At 44.7% G+C, this 27,099-nt stretch overlaps 2 protein-coding genes across 5 annotated transcripts; one reads left to right on the plus strand and one right to left on the minus strand.

Moving 5' to 3' along the window:
- Window positions 1–75: 75 nt before the first annotated feature.
- On the minus strand, window positions 76–21,363 carry shroom4 (shroom family member 4). 4 transcript variants are annotated; one of them, XM_077543228.1, is made up of 10 exons: window positions 21,091–21,228; window positions 15,226–15,377; window positions 9,085–9,270; window positions 5,017–7,555; window positions 4,778–4,836; window positions 2,777–3,949; window positions 2,552–2,678; window positions 2,198–2,470; window positions 1,981–2,123; window positions 76–822 (listed from the first exon to the last, which is right to left on the minus strand). In XM_077543228.1, exons 1-10 carry the CDS (start codon window positions 21,211–21,213, stop codon window positions 666–668), a joined length of 4,932 nt encoding a protein of 1,643 aa, XP_077399354.1. In that variant the 5' UTR covers window positions 21,214–21,228; the 3' UTR covers window positions 76–665. The 4 variants fall into 4 exon arrangements, with proteins under 4 accessions (XP_077399354.1, XP_077399353.1, XP_077399350.1 ...); XM_077543227.1 differs by having other exon boundaries at window positions 2,552–2,681; XM_077543224.1 differs by lacking the exon at window positions 9,085–9,270 and having other exon boundaries at window positions 2,552–2,681; window positions 21,091–21,363.
- On the plus strand, window positions 21,257–23,770 carry bmp15 (bone morphogenetic protein 15). Its single transcript, XM_077543230.1, has 2 exons — window positions 21,257–22,092; window positions 22,462–23,770. Exons 1-2 carry the CDS (start codon window positions 21,780–21,782, stop codon window positions 23,349–23,351), a joined length of 1,203 nt encoding a protein of 400 aa, XP_077399356.1. The 5' UTR covers window positions 21,257–21,779; the 3' UTR covers window positions 23,352–23,770.
- The last annotated feature ends 3,329 nt before the right edge of the window (window positions 23,771–27,099 follow it).

Genomic DNA, 27,099 nt, shown 5'->3' on the forward strand with positions numbered 1-27,099 from the left:
TCAAATGAAAGCGTCTGTATTTCAGTAGTCTGCTAATTAACTGAACAAACAGAACAGCACTGACACAAATTAGGATAGTGGACATTTGGACAAAGTTTAATGGATGATGACAAAAAATGCAGAGGGGGGGGGGAGGTCAATGCAAATTTAAATTGAGTAGATTCATGCAGTTTACAAAAAAAGTAAAAATATACATAACTATATTTAGCTGCTCTTTTCCAAGCATTTGTTACCAGCCATTCTATCTATATTCAAATCCACTATATACACACACACACACAATGTATACATTATAAACAAAAGGCTCTTCTATACATTTATGTAAGCGGAGTGTCAAACTCCGCGCAGTAATTCAAACGTGACACACCGATATGATGCTAGGGCGTCATAGACGAAACATTTAACTGCAATTTAACAAGAAGCACCATCAAAAAAAAACAAAACACAAAAAGTAAGGCCTTTTTTTCTTTGGTAGTGAAATCACACACACGCGAGTGTACATCAAGTAGTATTTGAACGTGGCACAGATGCGTCCATGCAGCGTTTGAATTAGAGTTCCCGCCTGCTGGACATCCTGTTTGAATCTGTGCGTGGCAACCTGAGAAGCGTGGAGTGCTTTGTGCCCTTTCAGGGTTTGCTTTTTGGTGTCGCGTTTAGGCATCCAGTCAGTAATGGCCGTATCCCACGGACATTCCCAATCCCAGACCGAGGCCCAGCCCCAGACTCTCCCTGAGCCCCCTCAGCTGCTCCTCTCCCAGGCGGATCTTGTCTTCCAGTTGCTTCTGCTCCACCAGCAGGGCTGCCTTCATCTTTACAAAATGGCTGAAGAGGACACAAGGCGTCCATTGAATATATTCAATTATCAGCATTTCTGGTGCATATGATTTATTATATTTAAATGTTTTCGTCATGTTATTAGGTAAATATTGATTGTGAACAGCTCCGGATAATGTTCAAGGTAGTTCAGGGGTCAGCAACTATTCCTGTCAAAAGAGCCATTTTAGGCCAAATAAATAATCAAACTTGTTTGAAAATTGTGACGAAAGAAACAGTGTGTTAGTGTTACTCTAATGTACAGAAGAGTTAATTAGAGCTGGACCACAAACGACATAAAAATATGCAGCATCTAATACTTTCACATTCATTTTCTTCTACCTTTCGTCTTTAGTTATTGGATTTTTTGTGTGTAATTTTTCATAGTTTTTTAGACTTCCTTTCTGTAAAATTTCTGTCATTTTTGGCAGATTTATGGAGAAAAATAAATTTTCTGCCTCTCCTTCCTTTTTGGACATTTTATGGCTATTTTTTTTGACACCTTTGCTGCCTTTTTTACCAGCAAATTTATGAAATTTTGGGCAATTATGTGTACATTTTATTGTAATTTTCAAGATTTCTTCTTTTGTTTTAGTTACTTTTTGGATGTTTTCTTTTATGCCTTTAAAAATATATAATTTTTCTGCCTTTTTGGCAATTCCAAAGATATTTTATGGTAACTTTCTGCTTTTCTTTTGTTTTTTTGGACAACATTTTTTTCTGCCTTTTTAAATTCAATTCTCTGACTATTTTTGCAATTTCATGGACATTTTATGTTAAATTTCTGCTTTTCCTCTTTGTTGTGGGATATATTATGATCATTATATATTATATATTATGATGACATTTTTAGGTAATTAAAAAAACTAAAACGTTTTCAGCTTTTTCTCACAACTTAAACATTTGGACTGACGATTTTTTGAATATTTTCTTTTTCTTTTCTTTTTTAAATCGAAATGAATTAATTTCAAGAATATTTAATCTAAAAAAAATGTAAATAAATATGTAAAAAAAAAAAATCATACAATTTTTTTTTTGCAGATCCACAGGAAAGGGACTAAAGAGCCACATGTGGCTCCAGAGTTGGAGGTTGCAGACCCCTGAGCCAGTTAGTGCTTTGTATAGTATTGACAGTTGGTATAATTGCAACTGAATTGCGGGTTGTACCTGTAGTCTCGGTGCTGCTCCGGTGAGAGACACCGGGCCAGAACGCGGCTGACAGCCTGCTCCCTGCGGTCAACGTGGTCCTTCAAGTCCTGGGCCTCAGAAAGCTGCCGCATGAGCTGGCGCTTTTTCTCCAGCAGGGACAGCTAGACAGCAACCAGAGAAGCACAAGATTGAATTCAGTCTTAAATATAAAAAGAACACTTTGGTGCCAACTTACCCTCTCGTCATCATCGGTTTCAGTGTTGAGCATGTCCAGCGCGGTGTCCACCCTCAGGAGACGTCCAGACAACGAGAGCAGCAGGCTGACCACCTTGTCCATGTCACCGATGAACATACGGAACTTGTCCACCTCGTTGGGCTTGCACACGCCCACCACTACGCCCTCCACCTCCTCCCCCAGCTGCGCGTTGGCCCGCACGTCGTCCTGAAGCCCCCGTTGGGCTTCCCTCAATACTCCCAGTTTCTTACGCAGGCTTTCCATTAGCTGTCTCTACGGGCGGGGAAATGTGGAAAGAAAAAAAATGGCTAAGATGGGCAGCCGGGCGAGAGGAGGTGACGGCAGGTAGCTCACCTTGTAGGTAAGCTCGTCGTCCTCTTCCCGCTCTTTGTCGGTCAAGTCCTTCATCTGGGACAGGAGCTGTGCCTTGGCCGCCGACGTGCCGTAATAAGAAGAGCAGCTGGAGCTCGCGCCGGACTGCCTGCTAGGGGAGGACATTGAGGATGTTACAAAAAGCTCAGGGTAGTCTTCCCTTCATGAAGATAAAATTCAGACCAAATGGGAGTCAACTCTTGTTACCTCTCCAAGCTGTCAGTGTTACGCTCAGAGTTATGGAAGGCACCCTTCCAGCTTTCCGTGCCCGACTCTCCCTCACTACTGTGGGGGAAGAGCTCGTCCAAGCTAAGCCCCTCCTCCCGACTGCTCTCCGGCTCCTCCTCCACGGAGCTGCACTCTGCCCGGACGCCGCCCATTGGAACGGCCCGTGGCTCAGGTACGGTGTCGATGTCCGTCTCCAGGACGGTGGCCGGCAATGCGAAGCAAGGAAGTTCGCTGGTGAGGGGCTCCGCCTCCACGGGAAGTCCGTCGTCCTCCTGGAAGTCGTCGATGTCCGTTTCTAAAGGGACATCCAGTTCTGCCTCCAGGCTGTGCGTCGGGCTTGGGCTAAGGGTCGTTTCAGACTCGGTTCCGGTTTCAGGGACTTTTGGTGGCTCATCACTGCTGATGTTTGAGGCCGCACACATCTGCTGCTCAGGTAAAACGCCACCAAGGTGTCCATTTGCCACAACAGGTGGAAGCATGTTGTCGTTTTGAAATCTGGAAGATGGAGTTGTCTTCCATTCAGCTGCAGGTCCAGATGGCGGCTGTTCAAAGTATGTTGGGACCACGGGTCTGAAGGCCCGCCTGGAGAACATGGGACTGGGCGGGGCGATGGTTAAGGAGAGCTCGGGGAACTGCTGGCGATCGGACGGGGCATGGGCAAAAGCGGGTTCTTGAGTCCGAGGCCGGTGGCAGCTGCAGCGCGGGCAGCTCTCCGGCACTTCCTGCCTCTGCGGTGGGAGGCTGTACGACCTCTGCCTGGATGGCTCAGAGGTCGAATGAGCAGAAGGGTGCTGCGGAGGAACAGCAGACAAAGAAGCAAACAGCGTGTGGTGGGACGATCGTCTGCGGTGGAACTGCTCCCACTTGGGCGGCGGTGGCCTCGGGGGAGGTTTTTTCTTCTTCTGGGTCACCAGGTCTTCTCGTTCCTCCACTTCGCTCAGCGTCTGACCGGCGCTGGTGGAATGCGACAGTGACCAGCGCTGACCGGCGTCAACGTGGAGATCGTTTTCAGACATGGTGCGCCCCTGCTGCGAGAGGGGCGCTAACGCGTGTCCGTTGCAGTCGTTTCTGTCGCCGACCACCTGGGAAGGCTGATGATGAAGACCGATGCCGTCTGGTGGCCGGGACTCCGGTCTCCAGCCGGTGTAGTCTCTGGTATGTGAAGAAACCAAAAGCACACTTGTTTATATGTTAGCATGCTAACATAGTTAGGTGACTTTTGTTTTATAAAATGCTATAGTTACATTTGGGGGGTTTTACATACAATTTTGAATACACTTTTGTTTCATGTGCCAATGGGACAGTAAACTTCAACTGGGAGTGAAATTAACTCTTTCACTCACAGCCATTTTCACTGAAGCAACCCCCTTCGCTCCTGGCTGTTTTACTGGATTTCGACTGATTTTGCACAGTCCACAGAATATTGTGTTCTATTGCTTTCAGCAATTAGCATTAAAATATAGCCAAGTTTCATCATTATTCATAAACCTGTTTAAAACAGTGGGGAAAGGGCTTTTTGGTTGATCTCTTATACTCTGCTGCCACCTGCTAGCCGTTTTTGTAATAACTACCATTGCTTCAACCTTTCTCTTCAGTTCAGAGGTTGCATCAAAGCCTTCTGTATGCTCTAGCATGAAAAAAAAAACATTTAAAAAAAAAAGTATAAATACGTCTTTGGGAGCATGGTAATATTTCAAATAGAATGTATTTATACGTTTTGGGGAGCAAGTGAGTTAAAGATCATCCATCCCAAAAGCGTGTGGAATGGGTAACACAAGATACAAAAAACATTTTATTTTAATAAATTGACATCCAAGCTCACTCGCAGAATGAATTGCTTTGCGCACTTAAGGCTCATTGCATGACTGAGTGGGATTTCCTGCCAACCCCTAAACAACCCCGACCACCCGCCCAAATTCTCCTGGGATTCACTTGGGAACAATCAGTGAGCGTACTGTATATGTAAAGGAAGTGTCTCACCTCTCTGTCAGACTGTAGTTCCTGTTTAGTGTGCTTGCTTCATGTTGCCGGGCAGGATACTGCAAGGACATTAACAGGTTTTAACATGGATCTGAGCAATTCAACTCAACTCTCAACTGTTTCAACCATCAGCTGCTTTGTTTTGCCTATCAAAGTATTGCAGATTCCATGAGTCCCTCTGAAATCTGACCCGGCAACCCCTTCACACAAAGCCCATCAGTGCATGAGGGTCCACTTACTTGTGTCGGGGTGTTGCTCCTTGCTGTGAATCCCCGGTACAGTGTTGGCTGTGAGCGTTGGTTGACCGAGTAGAATGCAGATGCCTGGATTTGACTGCTGTGGCTAGGATAGAAGTTCCCTTCATGATTTGAGTCTTTCATGAAAGAACTGTTGTAAAACTCCTTTCTTTCCCTTGCCGTCTCTCCTTCTCGTTCTTTTTGGAGACGTTCCTTCTCCTTGGCCCTCGCGAACTCAAGCTCCATCTCGCGCTCCTTTTCCCACAGTCTCACTCTTTCCTGTCGCTCCTTCTCCCTGACCCTCTTTCTTTCTACTTCCCGTTCCTGTCTTTCCTTCTCCTGCTGCATCTCAATATCTCGCAACATGTTGTCCCTCTCCTCCCGTTCTCTAATCTCTTCGCTGTCCTTTTGTCTGTCTTGGCTGGAATATACTGATGGCCTCCTGTCTTCTACCATGTTTGGCTTTTCTTTCTGAATCCCACCCTGATAGGAGTACCTGCGTTGGTTTGTGTACGGACCCTGCTCCCCTTCCCGGCACTTGCGACTCAAGAGTCCGGACGCCTTGGATCCGGCCCCGGACTTACTTGTCTCCTCAAAAAACTTTCTCCTATCTGCAAATGGAGGGATGTCAGACTCCTCCATTCGGGAACAGGAAGCAGAGCGACCACCGCAGGTTGCTTTAGTGGAGGTGAAGGCACAAACGCCGTGCCTTGACTGGGTGACTCCTAACACACTCTCTCCAATGATGCCATAGAGTGTGCTTGGTTCTGGTTCGGGTTGGAGCTTGTGCTCAGGAGTCCAACGCCAGCGGCGAGCTTTGCCTGCAGGAGCTGGCTCCTCTATAACTCGGACGCCAACACCAAAATTCGGAACACCCGTGTCCACAATTTGAACAGCTGTCGTGGATGGCAAATTGTCACAACTGTTTTGGATTGAAGGGATGAATTTCTCATCTGGTGCACTGGTCCGGTTGGTGGAATCAATAGTCGAGACAAATATAACTTTGGTTTCTCTTTCTTTGACTTCAGTGTCTGGGTCTTGAAAGTCCTCGTGGAGGTCTGCACCATCCTCTTCTTGGACTGTTTCCCCGCAAGAGAGCAGTCCTCCTGGGCCACCGCTCCTCTGAAGTTGGGCTTTCTTCCTCTGGATCTCATTTCGGAGGTTGGTTGCAAAGCGCTCGCTACGACGGCGGTTTCGTCGATGGTTCCTCGATGAGTTTGGCTTCCTCGCAGTAGCGTCAACGACGACATTGTCCTTTAATTTATTTTCGCGTCGTCGCTCATCTGAAATTTGCTCCTCCAGTAAAGTGTCGACACTTGCAGCCGCACTAAGAGGCTCAAAATCTCCGAGTCTTTGGTCAGGACTCAGCCTGCCCTGTGTTGATGGTCCAGCTGTGTCCTCAGGTACGCTCACAGAGCGGCCCCAATGGTGGTGATGCTGAATGAATCCCATTCCTTCCTCTAAGAACACAGATTCAGGGGTAGAGCAGCAGCTATCGCCCCATTTTTTTGGTGGCTCCAGGCAATGGCTGTTTGACGGTTCTTGGTTCTCCACGGGGCCTGGAGATTCTGAAGACCACTCTGAGGGATAAGGCTGACTAAAAGGCTCTGGCGAGGAGTTATTGCTATTAAACTGCAAACACTGAAGTTGTGTCTTATTGGGGTCTTTTTGCCAGTGAAGACCTGTAGAAGAGGAGGGATTGACCTGAGACTGCTCATGAGCCTCTAATGAGGCATGTAAAGGTAATGAAGCAGGTGCTGCAGAGGCCAGAGAGAGCTGATCTGTGGTTGTGTCCGGACTGTCTCTCATATCACATTCATAGCCTTCATTTTGACTAAGACTATAGAAGCCTTCCAAATGTCCAGTTTGGCTTCCATCTTCTACTTTGAGGAAGCCGTTTTGAGTTCCCGGTTCATTGTTTGGAGAAGGCACATTCTCTTCATAGGAAATGTCCGTTGGAGCGGAAGCACAACGTTTGTTTGGAAGAGTTGAACAACTCTGGTTGCTCTTGAAACCATCCCTGCTGTCTGGAGACTGAGCAGGATCTGTCTCTGCTTCGATTCGGCATTCTCCATTTCTTATGACATCAAAGTCGCCTCCCCTTCTGTCCTCCTCGTAAGAAAAAGATGAGGGTCTCTCTTTGACCTCCACATGCCTATGCTTGGGTCTGGTCAATGACCTGAACTTGAGACTGACCCGCTGCAACTCAGTCCGGCCCTCGTCGGATAAACTTCCGTCAACGGCGGCGGAGCTCGAACAAGCCGGCCCCAGGCTTTGAAGGAAGCCGTCCATGGAGCACACGTCACCGGGCCTGAGCGGCACCGTGGCGTAGTCGGACATGTTTGAGCTGGCGGAGAAGGAGCTGTAGGCCGAGTCCCTCTTGCAATTGAAGAGTGCCTGGTCCACGGGTGAATTGTGAGAGTCGGAGTAAGGTTGCGTAATCGGTGTGGCCGTGTCCAAGCTCTCCATGGAGCCCAGGGAACTGCTCCGATCGGTGGACGAGTACGGTCGGCACAACTGACCCCACTGCATGGGCAAGTCACTGCAAGAAGACATAGAAGGAATTTAGAAAAAAAGATATACCCATTCCTCCACATGGTTCTTCTTCATACAGTGTTCAGGAAAAAAAAGTCACGGAATAGAGGCCAAAAAACATCTTGACCTGTGGGAGGAAGAGAGGAAATGAGACAGGAGCAGGACAGGAAATGACAGTCACTCCTGCCCAATGAGGCGCAGCGTGGGACATGCAAACCAGTCGGTTGGCACAGACCAAGCGGCACCAAACACATTTGAAGCGTATGCGTTGTGCGGAGGGGACCAAAAAAAAAAAGGGTCCCACACACAAGCGCCGTTTACTGGCCTTCTTCCTCTCTTTGTCCACTTTGTTGTGGGAGTCACATGCCATTGTGCGCAGTTACGCGCCTGTGTGGATGAGATCAGGCAGAAGAAGCTGTGGGAAGAAACACACACACGCACTTCTTGCCATCTTAACCGCATGGGAGACGCGAGTCTAAAAGAGGTGCATGATATCATTGATTCCTATCGAATAAAGGCTGAAGAACAAAGACAGAGGTTATTTTTTGTATTGTGAGTCATTACAGTTCCTATTTCCTTTCAAGGATTATCTCCACAAGATCATAACATAAATACGCCTGGTAGACACAAGAAAATAGAGGTGGAAATGGACTAGACCAGCGGTTCTCAAAATAGGGTTCCCAGAACTTCATTGGCCTGCAAACTGCATCTTAGGGTTACACAAAATAAATAATAATTAATTAAAATAAAATAATAATTTATTGGTTACACGCCAATAAATAAAACTTGATGCGTGATACGGCATACATCAAACATTCTACCCTTTTAGAATAAAGGCGTCTTTTTCCAGAAAAAAAAAAAAGCCACAGTCTTCTTCAAGTTGTCGGGAAAATAAACAATTTGCCATTGTAACATTACGGCTGACAAGCAGACAAATAACAGCTCACTGGGGAATCTGATTATCACAGAGGTCCCCAACCCTGGTCCTCAGGGACCGGTATCCAGCCTGTTTTCCATGCCTCCCACAGCCAACACAGGTGATTCATATCATCAGCTAATCAGCAATCTCTGGAGAAGGCTGATAACGATCTCCACCTGTGTTGGCTGTGGGAGGCATGGAAAACAGGCTGGATACCGGTCCCTGAGGACCAGGGTTGGCGACCTCTGGGTTATCACACTGAAGTGTTGACATATAGGGTTAGAATTAGAACAAGGGCCTTCCTGCGTGGGATTAAAACACAATGTCATTCGTACGCTAGCAAGTTCTGGCTCCGGCGGGGGCAAAATAGAAAATGAGCCACCATTATAGTACAGTGAACTCCAGTTCATAAAATCAGCATAGCTAGTGACTGCTAGTTAACACACAAGGAGCAGCATCACATACAAAATGCCACAGGCATACATTCTCGCGACTTGCTGGGAACAACAGATTTTCGCAGAGCTCAGTGCTGCCCAGCATGTTGTGGCACAATGTGGTACTACACCACATGATGAACCGTGATTGATCGCAAGACACGTCGGATTAGAACGGCTCACCTGTTGGCACTCGTATTCCAGGTTAGCGTGCAGGCGCAGGGGTGGAGCTGCATGGCAGGTGGAGCGGGAGGCGGGGGCAACGGGGGGGAGTCGTCCGGGAGAGGGAGGCAGGGCGGGGGAGGCGGAGGAGGAGGGGGCAGTTCGGTGGGAAGCCAGGAGGGAGGCCTGATGCGCGGGATGCTGCGTCTGAGGGGACAAGCGGGGTGAAGTGAATGGTCAACGCCGTATATTCACAAACATTTCTGAGACCAACACAAAGAACCGAAGCAGGAATACATGCGGAAAAAGCGTCAATGAAGAAATCTTGTTGAAAAGACTTTTGTGAAGGTTTCAGAAAGTCCAAAAGAGCAAATCCACGATAGTCTACAGACCTGAAATAATGATGAAAGTCGAAAGAGAAGAGTCAGATCTGCTGGAATGTTGCACTTTATGGCATCAGCTGAGCGATAGCACAAAGGTCAAGGCGCATAATCTGAGTCACACACAGTCTCGCTACACATTACATTAGCCCGCCAATGCCAGACAAAAAGATAAGCGGCCAGACGGAGACGATAAGAGCTTTTGCCTCTCTGAAAGAACTTGATCAAGTTGACGTGGAAACCCACCAGAGTGACGAGCAGAAACATCCAGAGGCAAATGTCAAGTTCAACGCGTTCGCTCGCCACGTCCAAACAATGAAGCCTCTGAGATCCCGGATTCTGGGATCAAGCTCCTCCTTCCACCGGACCCGGTGCGACCGGAGCGCCCGGCAGTGACCACCAGGGGGGGGAGGCTCCCGGCAAGGAGCTTGCGTCCCTGGACTAAGCGGGAAAGCCCGGGCGTGGATCCTCACGTCCACTCTCCATCCCTTCTTTCTCGCTTGAAGACAAATCAGGACTTTTTCTCGGACCCGCGTTGGCTGTTTCTCTTGCTCACCCACAACCCCCCCCCCCCACCGCCTCTCTCTCTCACTCAGCTTTGCCTGCCTCTCTCACATGCAGGATGTGTGAGTCAGTCCAAGAGGAAGTTTGTGGAAGGCAGATAAAGTGCGGCACTGCTGCTAAAATAATAGCAAAAGGTTCCACAGTGTTATTGCTTGATGAGGAGGAAAATGCAGATGGACTTCCTCCTAAGTGGCTTTGAGTAAAGGTGACAGACGAGGGGGCTTTTTCCATTCAAAAAACAACATGTGGTGACAGAAAAACTGAAGGAGAGTCGATCTGAAAATAGCGAGACGGTCCTCAGAAAGAACTTCTGGAGGTGCGAGACTTGTCTATTAGGTGTTGCATTGGTTGTTAGCATTTAGCTAAACTGGCTTGTCCAAAACAAAGCTATGCACTGAAACTTTTTTTTTTGCCCAAAAATAGTCAATTCTTCAATTCATCTTAATTTGACTAATCTCCTGGAGTTTCCCATTCTGTATAAATCAACCACGGTGGAACTTGTGAACGTGTACGCCCAAAATGTTACGGCATGTTCGTTTGACCACAACTAATGACCTGAGGCCATTATCGGCCTCAAACGATTTCCTGCGCAGACTTCATGAGGACGTGTGTTACGTACATGTGTGTTGCTTGACAGATTCCTTACATTCCGCACGTTGCCTTCAAAGGGCTGATGCTGGAAAGCCTAAACAAGTTCACCTCCTCCCCTTGCTGCTATTGTGTCCTGGCCTGCCATCGGGAACTATTTGTTTACTTTACGGCTCTCGTGGTGTGTGTGTGTGTGTGTGCGTGCGTGTATGTGTGTGTAATCAGTTTGCCCCATGGCTTATCATCACATACTTTGGGACTACATTATGCCCAAAGGCAATGATGAGATGATTAGGAAGAAAAAAAAACAGTCCTATTACTAATATAATTTACGTTAAGTGGGACAGAACTAAGGCCAAGGCAGATTATACTGGCATGGCAACAAAGAGGCTGAAATCTGATTGGCCAAATATATCTAACATTTACATCATACACGGACTGGAAGCAGTGCATGAGAGAAATTGTTTTGTTTTTTTCTAGAATACAATCTCATGGAACTAATTCAACGGTGCCGTGAAACACAAGATTAATATGCTCATAACTCAAACACTCGTATCTCAAATCACCTTTAACCTTTGAAATTAAATTAAATGCCATTAATCCATTCCGGCCTCACCCCCAGAAAAAATATGCAATGTGTTCTTTCAAAGAGAAAAACAGTATTGACATAATTAAACAGAATTTTTTTAAAAATCGTCACACATTCCTTGGCCACCTGGTGCCCGTAAAACATGTAGACAGAGGAGACGTCACTCATTAGTAATATCAGTCACTCTTCACATAAGATAAACAATACATACTCGACAGTACTGTTTATAGTGGCAATATTTGTGTTTAAATATCCGTTGCTTAAAGGGTTCTCACACCAACCACATATAGATGTTGATTAGCATTAGCATTAAGCTAGCAGACTATAGCCCAAAAAAATACAAAAAGTGTCATTCTCTTTGTGTTAGGTTCAGCTTGACAGTACATTTCAACTGAGAGGGAGAGAGAGGGAGAGCGAGAGAGATCTTGAGGAATCTGAAGAATGTGTATTGTTGGTTTGGGGGAAGAAGTGGTGGGGGTCAGGCTATTGTGTTGCAAGCTTCTTGGCACCAAAGACCGCAGTCCAGCACAGGTCCCCAGAGAGCCGGTGGCACTACATCCAAACAACAGTGTGTGCGTGTGTATTCAGCCCATCCATCTGTCTGCAGTCAAACTCCCAAACAACCCTATGCATATATGTGAGCCAGCAAAAGCCTTTGTGTTGCTCCGAACCTGCATCTGTTAACAACAGATAAGCACCAGTCAGCAAGTGCAGTCCGGCGCTAGGTGATTGTTTGGCGTGCACAAACCAGCTGCAACTGTGCTTCATTTCCAATTAGGTATCATTTGAACTTTCTATTTTAAAGTGGCCCAAAAATGTTTTTTAACTCAATCAAGTGGCACATTTTCAATTTTGTATTTTTGATCAGAGCCTAAAAAAGAATTTGGAAAAGCAAATGACAAAATAAGTAATTTCTGAACTAATGATGAAACGACTTATGCCCCCTCCCCAACAACTCCGAGGTGGTGTCGCTGCATCCGCCTGACTTCCTATTCCATCAACGCATGTTTAATTCCCAGTTAGGCTGCTTTGGCCAAAGTACTTACACTCTGTATTCAAGTAGAAGTAGGGGCTACAGATACTCGTGCGAAAATAAAATAAAAAGACTGATAAAAGACTCATGCAATGTATTTTTAACACATTCACTCCTCACGCCTTCACTCCCGGCTGTTTTACTGGATTTTGACTGATTTTGCAAGGCCCACAGAATATTGTGTTCTATTGCTATAAAAAACATGGAACCTACCAAAAGAAAGATTAAAGCCTCTTATTTTATCAGGAGAAAAAGGATATATCTATCTGTTTCTGTTTTGCAGCAATTAGCATTAGAATATAGCTAACAAATCTATTTAGAATTGTGAGTAATTAAGTTGTTTTTTTCAACATGGCCCTGGTTGATATATTTGGCTCTGCTGCCACCTGCTGGCAGTTTGTGTAATAACTACCATTTCTTAAATCGTTCGTTGCAGTTGAGAGGCTGCATATAGGCCTTCTGTATGCTCTAGCATAAATATAAAAATAAAATAAAAAAATTAAAAACGAGTGAATGTATAAATACGTCTTTGGGACACTTAAAACATTTAAAATATAACATATTTATACATTTTGGGGAGCAAATGAGTTAAATGTGTGATGTAAATCCAAAATATTTTTGATGTGATGTCAACATAGAAGTCCAAAATATATATTTTTTACTTAAAGTACTACTTTTTTTTAAAATAATAAAATGGGAAAAAAACAACAGCTAGCATAGGGCTCACGTTCCAATCGCTTAGCTAACAAGCTAGCATTACCTTGTGTTCTATACGTTAGCTAACAAGCTAGCATCAGCTCCTTGTCTACAGTTTAGCTAACAAGCTAGCATCAGCTCATGTTTCTAAAACTTAGCTAACATTTCCAACTGTGTAGACTGTAGCAAAAAAAAGCTAAATTAGCAAATGATAATAGCTGAATTGTACTTGTAAGCTATGAGTTCTTTCAGATGAAATGTAGAATTTTTGAAGGCCAAAAGCTTCTGCGTTTTATTTTGCCTATGTCGTGGGTAAGTATAGCGTTTTTGTCAAATGTAAAAGTAAAAAGTTGTGAGAGAAAGAAATACTAAAATAAAACACCTAGTAAAGAAGTCTAAAAAATATGCTCGAGTACAATATTTGTACGTGGTTAGTTGGTTTGGTTAGTGGCAAACGCGCATCATCTTCTCCTTCCCACAAACGTCCAAAGTTTGACAGGATACGACTTTGGGAAGAAGAGGAAACTGCGCACAAGCAGAGGTATGTCCAGTTGCGGTGGGAGTCTGAAAACAGGAAGGATAGGGGGAGGAACATTTCCAGGTGAAGGAGTCAAAACCTTCCCGACGTTCTTTCTCATCCACAAATGAATGACGGAGGCCGTTACAAACAAAGTGAAAAAGTTCACGGGACCACAGTCATGTGGGATGAAACCCGCTAAGTGAGACAACATGAACAAACATGGCACTTTTTGAGCTTTGCATTCTTTGTCCTCGCTGGGCTTGTTTAAGCACACATTTAAAAAAAGAAAAGAAAAAGAAAAACAGCATCCGTGCTGAAATCCAATCCAAAACGGACCCAAACATAAACCGCCGTCCACCCGGGCTTCTGGCCGGCACATCGAATTCCCGTGGTTTCCCATATTTAGCCTGTGCGCCTCCCGTTGGCCCCTCTTTCTTTCGGGAAACCAGGATATGTGATGGGAACACGTTGGTTAGGAGTGATGGACTAAGTGTGCATCACAACATTCAAGAATATCATAAAAACATTTTGAAGCCTCCTGCAAAACATGATTTTGGCTTTCCCACATTGACATCATCCAGCAATAATCCAAAATGTTGTGCAAGGGTTTGCTTGCGGCTCCTACAAACTCACTTGAATCGAATGGCTTTGAAAAAGCTTTTCTGTTTCGGAAAAAGGCACAAAACCAGCGCTGGGGGCTATCAGTGATAGATAAGTTTAAAATGTGCATGTAAAATAGGTTACTTTTGGTAAATATTAACACACTCATTTTTTTAAATTTATAAACGAATTATAATCCTTTGGCCCTCCTCACCCCTGCCCATACGTGCAAGTCTTTGAAATTTGTTGTATGTATTTCTTTATTGTGTTGCAATGTGCAGAGGTTTTTTTTTCCAGGTCCATACTGTACCCCCCTTTATTTAAGGAGCACAAATTGGGCTTTGTTCTTTCCTTACGCCTTCCTCGTACCCCCCCCCCCCCTTTTTTTTTTTTACATCTAATAAATTCAGGGTGTTAAGTAGCAAAAAGGCAGGCTTCCCGGTCTGTCTCCCTCTGTTGATCATTGTTATTTTTCATGTTTCTCAAATGGGTTGTGACTGAAGACACACAAGGAATTTTCCTTGTGAGTTTTTACATACTTGGCCAATAAATCAGATTCTAAAGTAAAAAAAAAAACATGTGGAAAAGAATTGTTCATTTTATTTCAAAGTGGGCAAGCTTTGGTGCTTTAATTTGAGTAATTTTTTTAAAGGGGCAAATCATTCATAGATAAGGTAAAAAAAATAGATCAATTGAATTGAACAAAAACATATTTATGTATTTTTTTATTTTAGCTTTTGTACATACTCCAAAATGTCAGCCTAAAACTAAATCGTTCAAAAATCAAAGCAATATTTCCAATAGGAAAAAATATAAATCCAATTAATCCGTTCCAGCCAAATATATTAACAATAAAATATATATTTATAGAGGATAATGATAGTCTTACATAGGTAAAATATAAAATAAATATAAATGACTAATAAAATGGATAAATGAGCATTTCACATCCCCTATTAATTAAAGCAATACTAAAGATTAAGCCAGGGCAAGTTGTACGCTATTAGCATGTATAAGTTGTTTAGCAACCTCTATTGGTAAAATGTTTATACTGCAGCTAACTGGTGAATGACGTAGTTTGGGCATGCAAAAGCTTAGCTGAGCAACCAACACAAAATTTTAGAAAAAAAGCCAAAAAGCGATTTACGGCTCCTCGGGGTTGCAAATATGATTTTGAAAGGTTGGATTTTACCTCCTGACGGCGAGCTTGAGTATCCTGTAGGAGCCCTTGATGAGGATGAGCGCCTCCTGCCGGCTGCCGTAGAGGGCCGAGCCATTGATGTTAATGAGCTCGTCGCCCACTTTCAGCTTCTCGCAGCGGGACGCCTTCCCTCCCTCCTCGATCTGGACGGCACACAAACAGGGGGGGAAAAGTTAAGGCGACCGTCGCCATGGCAACCTTTCCTTTCTTTACGGCGCATCTTCAGACGGCCCGCACAAACACACATTCCTCTACAATGCGTGTGCATGAATCCAGACAGGGTGAGGTCACTTTCCGCATTTGTGAACGGGAGAGAGAAGAATAGACTCTCTGTGCGCTTTCGACGCACACGCACACACACAGGTCATACACACCCTTTTATTTTTTAATCCAAGTGGTCAATTCAATTCATTTGTGTGTGTGTGTGTAGAAGCTCACTGCACATAATTGTGCCCTGGAAAAATCAGGAAAATCCCACGTTGGCCACAAGCTGTCAGCGCTCGGCAATCACCTGACACACACACACACACACACACAGCAAACTGTATTTAACAAGAGGCTCTTTCATCACAAACAATCAGCGCCAGTCTGCCGAGTGTGAGTTTGTGTGCTCAGACAGACAGAAGTAACACACAGAGCAACTGTAATATTACCCAAACAACCATAAAGTGCAGAAGTGAGTGTGCAAGGCGGAGCCTAAGCGCGAAAAGGCTGCAAGTGAAACCTTGCATTAGTGCGAGGTCGGGGCCGACAAAATTACAGATTCTCGCTTGGAGAAAGTCTGACAACAGTGTCCTTAAAACCGCCGGGTCAAAAATAACCCAATATTGGTCAAGAATTGCACTCTCGTGACTTGGGTCAGTTTAGCCCAACTTTGGGTTGTTTTGTTTCAAAACCAAAGTTTTATTGTTGTTGGGTTTTTCTCAGTAAATAGAAAGAAAAATTCAGCAAGGTGGATCAAATTGACCCAAGTAGCAGGTTGGTTCCATTTTTGACCAATATTGGGTTATTTTTTAACCAGGACTTGGCTGGGTGTCGATTCAAATTTTTTCCAATCGATTCGATTTTGATTCACAAGAGTTCCTTTCGATTCGTTTTTTCCCGATTCAATTCGATTCACTACGCTTCAGTCCGATATTGATTCTAAAATATCAAGGACATGATAACAAATGGAAAATATCTTCATAATTCTAATTAATTGCAAATAAATTAAAATCTGAAAATTTGGACCATTTAAAAATATTCTGAATTGCCTTGAAGAGCAATAAGTCAGAGCTTTCATAAATGTAAGAAAATACTTTTAAATTAATGTGAATCATACATTTCAAAAAAAACGGCAAAATGCAAAAAAATTGTCCTCTAAAATTCTATTTCCTTATGAACTCATGGGAAAAAGAGATATTAAAATAATCTATTAATGGTTTCATGAATCGATATCAAGCTTGAAAAGGAAAATTGATTCAATATTGATTATTTGATTTTTTTTTAAACCCAGCCCTAGTTGTTTATCACACTTAGAGCCATCAAGCTCATCCATCAAGCATCACAGCTCCAGGACAAACGAGTTCTGGGGTCTCCTCGGAATCCCCGCCGGCCCACCAGCCTTGTGCTCCTCCCTTTTGTTCCCACCATCTCAGCTGGCTATTGGCCATGAAGCAGCAAAACAGTCACAGTCCTTCAAGTCTCATCAGTGGTTGGCTAATCATCCGTTAGCCAATCAGAAGAACATCTGTAAGCGTTGGGTCCCAACAACGAAGCCCTCAGACAATCCAGACGAGTCAAAAGACCTCAAAGTGGTGAGCCCTCCTTGGAGAACAAGAAGAGGAACTGCTGCACATTGGACAAATACGCTTTGGACCTCTGCCCTCCGGCTTCTCCTCCCTTCCTCACACAAGGCCTTCTTTATCAAGGCGGGATGAGGGGAGGGGGGCCTAGATGGAAAAAGGAAAAGCTCCCACGCTCACACACCAGGCACCAGGTTACGAACCGCCACTCACTCTGCTTGAGAGCCAAAGTTGGAGCTCTGAGTGAGTCCGGTAAAGTGAGCACTGACACACTTCCAGCTGGTTATTGACTAATACAAAACAGTCAATCGCGAGATGGAGTCGTAGCTTGCAAGGTCACTCACTAGGCCACGTCCCTTAAGGGCAAATGTCAACACACAAACGTGTGCAACATATGGCTTGATTACACTTTCGTATACTGTACCCGAAAACCAGAACACAAATCCCAACTTGATGTTCCCAAAGTAGCTCCCATGACTTTAGCGAGAAGAGGCGGAGTCAAGCTGGGTGACGCGCACAATGATGGTTTTGTCTCTATTTTCCACCTTGGTTTCGACTCGGGCTAAACTCAGCCACCAGCGCGCCGGATTGTGCTTTCAAAGTGGCAATAAAGTGTAAACATGACAACAACCAAAATGGATGACAAAGCTAGGCTGTTGGAAAAAGCCAAGCAGAAGCGCAACAAAAAGGAAATGTTCCAGGCAAGAATGAATCATGGCGTCATGTAGAGAAGAGGCTACAGCAAAACATTTTGCAGCAACACACAAACCGGACTTCCTCAGAAATAACCTTTTTTTTTTTTTTACAAATGTTGATTACCACAATAGCAGGAAGGCAGTCAATTGAAGTATTAATATAACTCTTCTATGAAACAACTTTTTAGTTCAATAAGGGACCAAATAATAATTGAGCTTAACTAAACATGAACTAAAGTTACACTTATCAAGTAGTTAATGTCAGCTAAATTGTTACTAAAAAAGAAAGAAAAGAAGAGAGAGATATTTACACTTTGTGTATTTAACATTCAGTTCACTATAATGCTAACGCTACATAGCATCTACGTTGCCGTACTTTAACCCCTTAAAAGGGGTTAGACAACACCAATATGAGAATTTTTTATGAGTATGTGGTATGCGCCCCCACTATTCTAAACATGGCATTCTGTTTAATATTGCTTTTGTGGAATAGGAATTAAGCAGCAAAAATCGACCTGTTTTTCCCCATCTCAGGGGGCGGCCATTTTGGCACTTGCTGAAAAGGACATCACAGCTGCTCAGGACTCTGGTAATGATCAATCCTGGCTCAGCTTGCGAACGTCACATGACCAAACACAGAAAACAGGTGAGCCGTGGCCCGTGATTGTTCGTTAGCTCAGCAACTGTGATGTCATTTTCAGTCGACGGCAAGAGGCAAAATGGAGAAAAAGGGTGTATTTTGCTGCTTAGTTCAAATTCCACAAATGCAATATTGGTCAGAATACCATGTTTAGACTATTTTGGGGTTGACTTATTCTATTTAATTATTTTTTTAATATTCAATTTAATTATATTATTACTGTAATGTTCATGGAGTGCTATTTTTTCTCATTAAAAACGCATGACAATTTTTGGGGGGTCGTATTCTTTAAAGGCTGCAACAGATTAACGACAATTTTGAACCAAATTCAACTCGTGTCTCATTGATGTGTTGTAGTTCAGGTTCGAAACGGAGCCTAAATGAAGGGCCTCAAATTGACTGGAACCTCGGCTCGCTGTGTCCAGACACCGCCCGGGAGAAAGCGCTTACGGCTCCAGATTACAGATACACACATTCCAGACCCACCCTGACACACACACACACACACACTTTTTGTCGCATGGGCGGTGTAAGGTGCATTTCATGAACCTGCTGTCTCGCTCATCATTTGTACACAACTGCTGCTGCATGACATGTGTTTTTGCTTAGTCAGGACAGTAACACACAAACACACACACACACACGCTGGACAATAGCATCACTATCTGATGGCTTCCTCATCCACCCCCCACACAGAAGACTGACTGGAGGCTACTTTTACTGGAATGTAGAGAGTAAAGCACACACACACACACACTGGAGGTGATTAGATTGCCCACCTTCCAACACATGTCCAAAAATTCTTTGGCACAATCCCGAGTTTTGTGTCAACATTGACAGCGGCAGAAGTAGAGAAAAACATGAGGAGAGGAATGTGCTTCCCCCTCACCAGCGATATCTCCGTGTGTCTTCCCACACGTGCATCTTTTCCACATCTTAGCCACGATTGACAATAACTGGGCGATTGCAACAAGTTTCCTCCAACAATTTGTCACACACGTTCCGTAAGTATTTGCTAATTTGCTAATAGCGCTAATTTGTTGTGCTTCTGCTGGAATGTTGACCAAATGGCTTATATCCTTCTGCTGTCTTGTGTGATTGAGGAGGCCACACCCCCCACCCCCCCGGCTGCCCCTCAGACAAAGTGCGCACGCTCTCATAGGGCAAGGCACGTGCACACACACACCGAGTTCTGTGTATGCGTCTAATTGTTGGACTCTCGCACAGAACCAGAACAGCTCAAACAAGGACTCGAACTTTCTGAGCTTCACATAGCCACAGGACACAAGTTTGATTTTTATCTCTCCCAGTCACATTTTCCCAGCGGCTGGACATGCACGTGTGTGTGCGTGAGTTTCCAGATGAATGAGCTATGCTTTTCCATTGCCTGGCCCGGTGAATGGAGGCGCAGGCTGGGCAAAATGTACACCACATAACATAAACACACAGCAATAATTACTGGCGGTAAAAGTCAAACACACACACTTTATTTCAAGCAGCGCGACAATAAGACCACACAATGAGGTGTGATGCATTTTCGACTTCCTTTGTTCACTTCCTGTCATCATCATCATGAACATTCTGTGCGGATCTCGTATTGCCATTTTGATTGCCGCTCATCAGGCTTCTATATCGGCACTATTTTGTTGTTTTGACATTTTGATTTGGACTTGCTGCTACATTTGCTCACTGCGGTTCAGGTCAGAAAGATTCTCTGTCATTGTGTACTTGGAGTTTCTTGCTTCAATCTGTGGCAACAAATTATATTTATCTTCACTTCAAATAACACTAAGATATTGTGACAGAATCAACATGAAAGATATTTCCCCTCCATTGACTTTATTTAAGAGAATGAGTTGATGTTGTCTATCAGAAACACGTTTGGAAGGTCAAGGCAATGCTAGCTAGCGCTCAGTTTAAAATAACAACAGAATGCTAAGAATAAGCATTATGTACATTCATAAAAGAGGCAAATGATTTTGTGTTTACAAGTGTTTGTGCTGCTGCACCAAGTTATCCAAATTGGTGTTGTAGATTATTGACAATAAAAATTAGAGGTGCAAGTGACACAATGAAATGATGAATCCACAACTAAACTATTACTCTATCAAATTCATTGACAACTATTCTGATAATAGATTGATGCTTTCAACTAGAGACCTTGCTTAACTTCAAATTGCCCAAATCTTCCCAATTCCAGCCTCTCAAAAGTAAATATTCTCTGATTATCTTTGTGTTTTGTTTACAAAATAAGACATTTGTAAACATCTGCTTTTACTTTGAAAACAAGATCATCCGTTTTGCGGATTTTTAGAGGGATGCTATGGACCAAACCAGTAACTGAATCATCATCAGTTTATGTTTGTGCATCTTCTGCACTGTCTATTTGAAACCATATCCTCTTTTTGGAAAAGGGGACGAAATTATTTTATTTATTCATTTATTTTAATTGGACGAACTGGAGTACATTTCGAACTCTGTACTTTTATTTTTTATCTTAAGTGAATCAATCGAATCACGACTTTGTAGTGGTTTCTTTTTCTTTCTGTTTTAACCCAAGTATTTGTACGTCTAAGTACTTTTACGAGCTCTGCAAAACAAACCCCAACTATGATGCAAGTGCATAACATGAGACTCCTCAAAGCAGAATTCAATTCGGATGGAAGCCACGTTGGGCAACAATGCAAAAGGCCAGTCAGGCAGTGAGTACGTTTGCTAGAACGCGTGTCGGACTCACTTTGGTGATGACGAGCGGCTCTCCGTGCTCGGTGCCCCCCTTGAGCGTGAAGCCCCAAGGCGCGCCGCCGCTCAGCTGCACCTGAATGCGGTGGAAGGAGACGAGCTGCTCCACCGTCTCCATGCTGCCCGCCGCCGCCGCTTCCCCATCCGCGCCGAGGCCACAATGGATGCACGAGCCGCGGGCCGAACCAACAAGCGTGAGCAGGGCGGCTCGAGAGAGTGGGAGGGACTTGGGCAAAGTTTGGAGAGCCAGTGTGTATCCCCGCCCACTGTTCCAACCAGTGATTGGCGGTAAATTCTGCCAATGGGAAAGCAAAAATTGGCTTGCGGTTTCGGCGCACTACTAGTGAAGCAATAAAATGTTAACTAGTAGAATAACGTCAGTAGTGGGTACAAACAAAAAAATTACCTTTGGGCCACACAAAGGCGTGGGAGGCTCAGGAAGTAACATGAAAATTATTTGCTTACTTTTTCCACTTGAGGTCGCCATGGCTACTTTTACGCACGGGTCACGTGGCTTACAGTGCTCGGTGGGCGTGTCCCTCGCATCCGAAGGGTTAATTGGGGTCAACGTGAGTCGCGTGAGAGTCCAAGATGGCCCGCGGCCCGGTGAGCCTGCAGTGAGTCGCGCCCGCGGCCACACCGACGATGGTCGCTCACTAGCACCCAGAGCATCTCGTGCCGAACATGCGGGGCCAGCACCGCTTCCCGCGCGTCTTGGTCTTGGTCCTGGCCTTCCTCGCGCTCCCTCCGTGTGGGGTTGCGGTGGGGTCCAACATGTCTCCTCGCCGCCGCCGGGACGCCCAGGCCCGAGGCGCTCACCACCGGCCGCTGACCGACGAGCAGAAGGCCGACCAGAACCTGCAGTTCATGTTGAGTTTGTACCGCAGCGCGGCGGGACCGGGCGGTAGACCCAAAGAACACCGGAAGTTCGGGTCCAACACGGTGCGCCTGCTCAGACCCTCCGCGTCGTCGGTCTACTACCTGCCGGCGTCCAGAGGTGAGAAGCGTCGTAATGTTGATTACTTATGTAGAAGTTTAGTTATTATGTTTGTGTAAGTTATATCAACTCGTGCTTTTTACTAGTAAAAGTATAAAAGTAATTGTTTCTAAATAAAAGTAATGCAAGGTTGACAAAATTCATTGAAATGGAAGTGAAGTCAAAAATGTGTTTTAATTTCACGTCCGTGAAATGATAAATGGGTTAATCCACCCTATACTGTACACCAAACATTTTTACTTGTGATAAGGACTTGGGCCATGTCACATGGGTACGATTTATGACCACTGGGTGCTCGGAGACAAATGCCAAAGCCTTGGTGGAGATCTCGTTGTCTTCATGTGTCTTTTTGTTGATCTTGTCTTGAAGACCACCACTACACCTTCAGTGTCCAGTACCACGTGGACGTGCTTCCTTCAGAGCAGCTGATCCGCGCGTCCTTCGTGCATCTTCGATCTTCATCTTTAACCTCCACTCCGTCGCCCCGCTGCCGCGCCCGGGTCACGTGGCCCGGCGAGGAGAGCCTGGTCACCACCATGGAACCCCACCAGCGTTGGACGGAGGCAGACGTCGGCGCTCGCGTCCTCCTTGGTGAGGACGACGGGGGACACTTGACCCTAACCGCCCAGTACTGGTGTACGGAGCGGGAGCAAGCCGAAGAGGGCAGCGGCGTTTCTCGCCGGTGGCGGGGGGAGCCTCACCTGGAAGCCCCTTCGCTGCTTTTGTACCTGGAGGAGGAGCGGGCCGGCCAGGACTGGATGGTGGCGCAGCTGCCGGCAGCCAAAGGGGGAGACCTCATGAGGCGGCTGAGCCGCTGGCACCACTTCCTCCGGCGGCGCCGCAGCTCCGATAGCTCCCCGCCGGATCCCCAGCTCACTCCCGCCCCCGCCCCCGCCTCTGTCATTGCCGGCATTCCCGCCACGGCGAAACGCAAAACCGGCACGCCCAAGAACCGCTGCAAGCTGCACTCCTTTCGCCTGTCGTTCGACCAGCTGGATTTGGGTCATTATATCGCGCCGCCCGTCTACAACCCGCGCTTCTGCCAGGGCGACTGCCTGCCCGTGCTAACCTACGGCTACCACTCGACCAACCACGCCATCATCCAGACCATCATCCACGAGCTTGGGGTGGGCGACGTCCCGCCCCCCTCCTGCGTGCCCTACAAGTACATGCCCATGAGTGTGTTGGTGCTGCACAAGAAGAAGGTGGAGTACAAGGAACTGGAGGATATGGTGGCCGAGTCGTGCACTTGCCGCTAGCGGCCGCTATGAGCACTTTCCACGTAAACACACTCGGCGGTGTTTGGACTCTGCGCTCATGCCGAGACGAGAACGTCCACGAGTCGTAATTACTTTGTGTTTAGCACTGAAAATAAATATCGCCAACTTGCTCCAAAGCATTCCAAACTCACAACATTGAAAGCATGTCATCATGTCTGCCGTGCCAATCCAAATGCTGAAATGCTGGTTTGTTTTTTGGCCTATTTATTAAACACAAGATGGCGCTGACCAAGATAATTTTAACGTGTCGGATGCGAAGCTTCAATAATCGATTTTGTACCTATTTATAGCAGGAGGGTGTCCCAGAGAACCACACAAAGGAGGGAAATGTTAAGCAATGCAATTTTTGTTTATTCCAAGTGAAAATGAATAATAAAATAAACTGCATGTTTTCTAAAGCCCAATCTCTTTTGTTGTCTTCACGAAAGTTTGAAAGCGGCCTAAACTTGCACGTGTCTGACCAATGTGGCCAAAATCCAATCTTTTTCTCAGCATAATATTCACTCCTGACATTCCAAGCCTTATTGTGCACAACCACTGACAGTCCATCAGAGGGCGCTACTTGTAAACTCCATAAAGACTGGAAACTGAGGCGCACCCGTCACAAATTTCACCTCAAATATTCTCTAACCTCAATTGACCTTTTCTCCATGTACTCGATGTGAAAGCTGGGCTTGTTTAGTTGAATGGAAAGCTTTTATTCGCTCGTGTGAAGGGCAACAGGTGGATAAAAAACATATTGTTCTGATAATAACGGCTACCTTTTGCCATCTAGTGGAAGAGCATTTAATTGTTCTTATCACTAAACGTCGCTGCACACAGTGGTTGCCAATCACTAATTTAATGCCGTCACCAGACCAAGACCGGTAAAGTCACAGAAATGATAAAAAAAAAAAAAAGCGGACGTCTATGGAAATTTTGCCGTTCAGCTAACTGCTTTCAAAGTTTCAACCCATTTCCGCTCACCTGTCTTCCCATGCAGAGAGCATTATTTATCAGATCAGTGGGTCATTGAGATGTTGGCACGCGTCTCAACACGCCTCTCCATGTATGCCCATGCGCACACACAGCAAAGTACACAGTGGCATAATCTCCCAAGGCTTCCGTGTACGAGAGTTCTGCGAACCTACCAGCTGGTCAGATGAGGTCATGTCTGCATTTGTTTGATGGGATAGCAAAGTTGAGCGGCGCCACGCGGCGACTATCTGGGAGCTCGAGTCTCCCACACACTCAATAATACCAGTTATTTCTGCGTTTAATCTTTAATCGTTTCATTTTAAATATGTTATTTCGACACGAATAGATCATGTGAATTGCCATAGACGGGCCATCAAAAATGAGGAGACCTGGACGAGTTGTCATATTGCAACTTTCCACACCAGAGGGCGCAACGAAAAAGTGGAATACTAGTTTTCATCGTATAAATGGTCAGGGATTGTGTACTGTCTGAGAAGAAAATAGCACATTGTGAGCTGAGATGAGTGCCAGTCATTGTACAGGACAAATTCTAGCAGCAAATTATTTGGACTCCAGGAGAGATTTGTCAAGCCCCAGTCACGGCTCTGTTTTAAGCTAACTTTAAACTAGAGCACGTATTAGCCAACATGGTAGTTTTGGGCAACTTGTCTCAGTCATTTGGAAGTTTGTTGCCACATATGAAAAGAATGGGCCAATGAAAAATGTAACTGGCAACTCTGTTTACGTATGCCAGAATTGTTCTTCAGATGATGAGTCTGAAGAGTGAGGAAATTAGTTTGCCAGGTTGTGTTTCATTGTTTAACAATGGATTTTCCATATGTTGGAACTACAGTATGCCCACATGTCAGGACTGGTATAAGTTTCATGATCAACCATCCATTAACTGAAAAGCCGTATTTTTTTCAAATTAAATTTAATCGCAAATTTTCAGTTTAAGGGAAGTAAAACCTACAAGCCAGCAGTTTCTAAGGACTTTATTTCATAATATTTTCTGTGAACGTTTGCTCAATGACTATCAATGATAAACAATTTCTCTGGCTGTAAAAAAACAAACAAAAAAAAACAGGAGAACAAGGATAATTGTGTCCTTGTTTTGTTAGTTTCAAAATCCAGTGTGACATCTTACCCCATAAAGTGTGACAACTTACCCATTGGTGGGGCAACACGTCACATGTTCCCTCCCTCTATTTGATGGCTTTCAACTTTGCACTGACACAAAGTATGAAGATGACATGAATACAAAAAATATACCTAAGACTTTGGTCTTTCATCTGGTATGCATTTTGTTTATATATGATGTATTGATTCCAAGAAATATATAAAAGTATAAAAAGTGATACAACTAGCCCCGGTCTCCCTCTACACACTAAAAGCATTTGGGTTAAATTTAACCCGATTTGACCCAAAATTCCCCTTTTTAAAAAAAGGACCGACTACTTCTTGGGACAATTTGAGCCCAAAAATTGGGTTATTCAGTTTTGACCCAATTTTTAGGGTTAAATGAATACAACATATTGGGTAAAATCAATGCAACAGTTGGGTTATTCCATTTTGACCCAAGTTTTATGGTTAAAGTAATACAACTAATTGGGTCAAAACAATGCAAAAATGTAGTTTTTTAGCTAAAAGATTATCTAAAATAATAATGGAATTGACCCAAATGGCAGTAAATCCTATTGTTTTTGATTGACACAAAGTATGAAAATGACATGAATACAAAAAAATATACCTAAGACTTTGGTCTTTCATCTGGTATGCATTTTGTTTATATATAATGTATTGATTCCAAGAAATATATAAAAGTATAAAAAATGATACAACTAGCCCCAGTCGCTACAGATGTTAAAATTATTCAAAAATAGCAGCTGAAGCCGACTGGAATGGACACAACGCGACACTTATTAAACCATAAAAGCATAGTGTGATGTGATGGTCAAGGAACAAGCAGGTCTACAAAGATGGCGGCGACCAAATTTTGGTTCCAGAGCCCAGATTTGACCTTCGACCCTCTAAACTGTGAGGAAGTTTTGCCACAAGCAGACAGGCATCGACTGGCCGTTTCTTTATGTCTACATAACGGGACTCACAGACCTTAGTACTGCCCTAAAATGTTTTGCCAAGTGTTTGCGCTGAAGGCCAGTCTGAGTAAACACTGAGTTCTTGCCAAATGACAGCGCCACCATCAGGTGGAGATCTGGCGCCGCAACTTTGGGCAAACACACACATCGAGGTAAATGTTGGCTGCATCTGGTCAGACCCATTGAGGCCTTACTCTTTTGTTTTGTAGTACTTCTACTGTAACACATGATTTAGTTGCCAATTTGTATTTCAATTTATTTACATACAATTAAGTAATATTTCCTTTGTGTATTATTAATGTGGCGAAAAAATAAGTTTGAATAAAGACAAACATGAATCCTGTCCTGCCGACAACATTTTAGGGTTACACTACTTTTAAGTACCTTTACTTCTACGTAGGTACAAAGTTTGAGTACTTCAGCCACGTTGAACGCACGCACAATTTAAAAGCGGCCTCACGTGTGCATGTGTTATCGTTGTGCATACATAGAACGAGGGTAAAGTGTGTGTGTTTGCAAACACTAAAGTCCCGTTTAGGCAGCAGAGGTGATACCCCCCCCCACCCCCCCTCCCATATTCCACCCCCAAAAGAGAGTGAGCGGGTGATGACCCAGCACAAATGTGACACAAGCACACGCGCGCACACGCCGCGAGCCTTTATAAGGCGGTG

The sequence above is a fragment of the Vanacampus margaritifer genome, chromosome 15 (genome assembly GCF_051991255.1).
Source record: "Vanacampus margaritifer isolate UIUO_Vmar chromosome 15, RoL_Vmar_1.0, whole genome shotgun sequence".
Classification (NCBI taxonomy): domain Eukaryota; kingdom Metazoa; phylum Chordata; class Actinopteri; order Syngnathiformes; family Syngnathidae; genus Vanacampus; species Vanacampus margaritifer.

What these genes read in the sequence shown, in the direction of transcription:
- bmp15 (XM_077543230.1), top strand. Translation starts at nt 21,780, where the DNA reads ATGCGGGGCCAGCACCGCTTCCCGCGCGTCTTGGTCTTGGTCCTGGCC. An exon ending in CTACCTGCCGGCGTCCAGAG is followed by an intron (nt 22,093 to 22,461) that starts GTGAGAAGCGTC and finishes CTTGTCTTGAAG; the next exon opens with ACCACCACTACACCTTCAGT.
- shroom4 (XM_077543227.1), bottom strand. Translation starts at nt 21,213, where the DNA reads ATGGAGACGGTGGAGCAGCTCGTCTCCTTCCACCGCATTCAGGTGCAG. An exon ending in AACACTGACAGCTTGGAGAG is followed by an intron (nt 2,682 to 2,776) that starts GTAACAAGAGTT and finishes GTCCTCCCCTAG; the next exon opens with CAGGCAGTCCGGCGCGAGCT. An exon ending in GAGCAGCACCGAGACTACAG is followed by an intron (nt 823 to 1,980) that starts GTACAACCCGCA and finishes TGTCCTCTTCAG; the next exon opens with CCATTTTGTAAAGATGAAGG.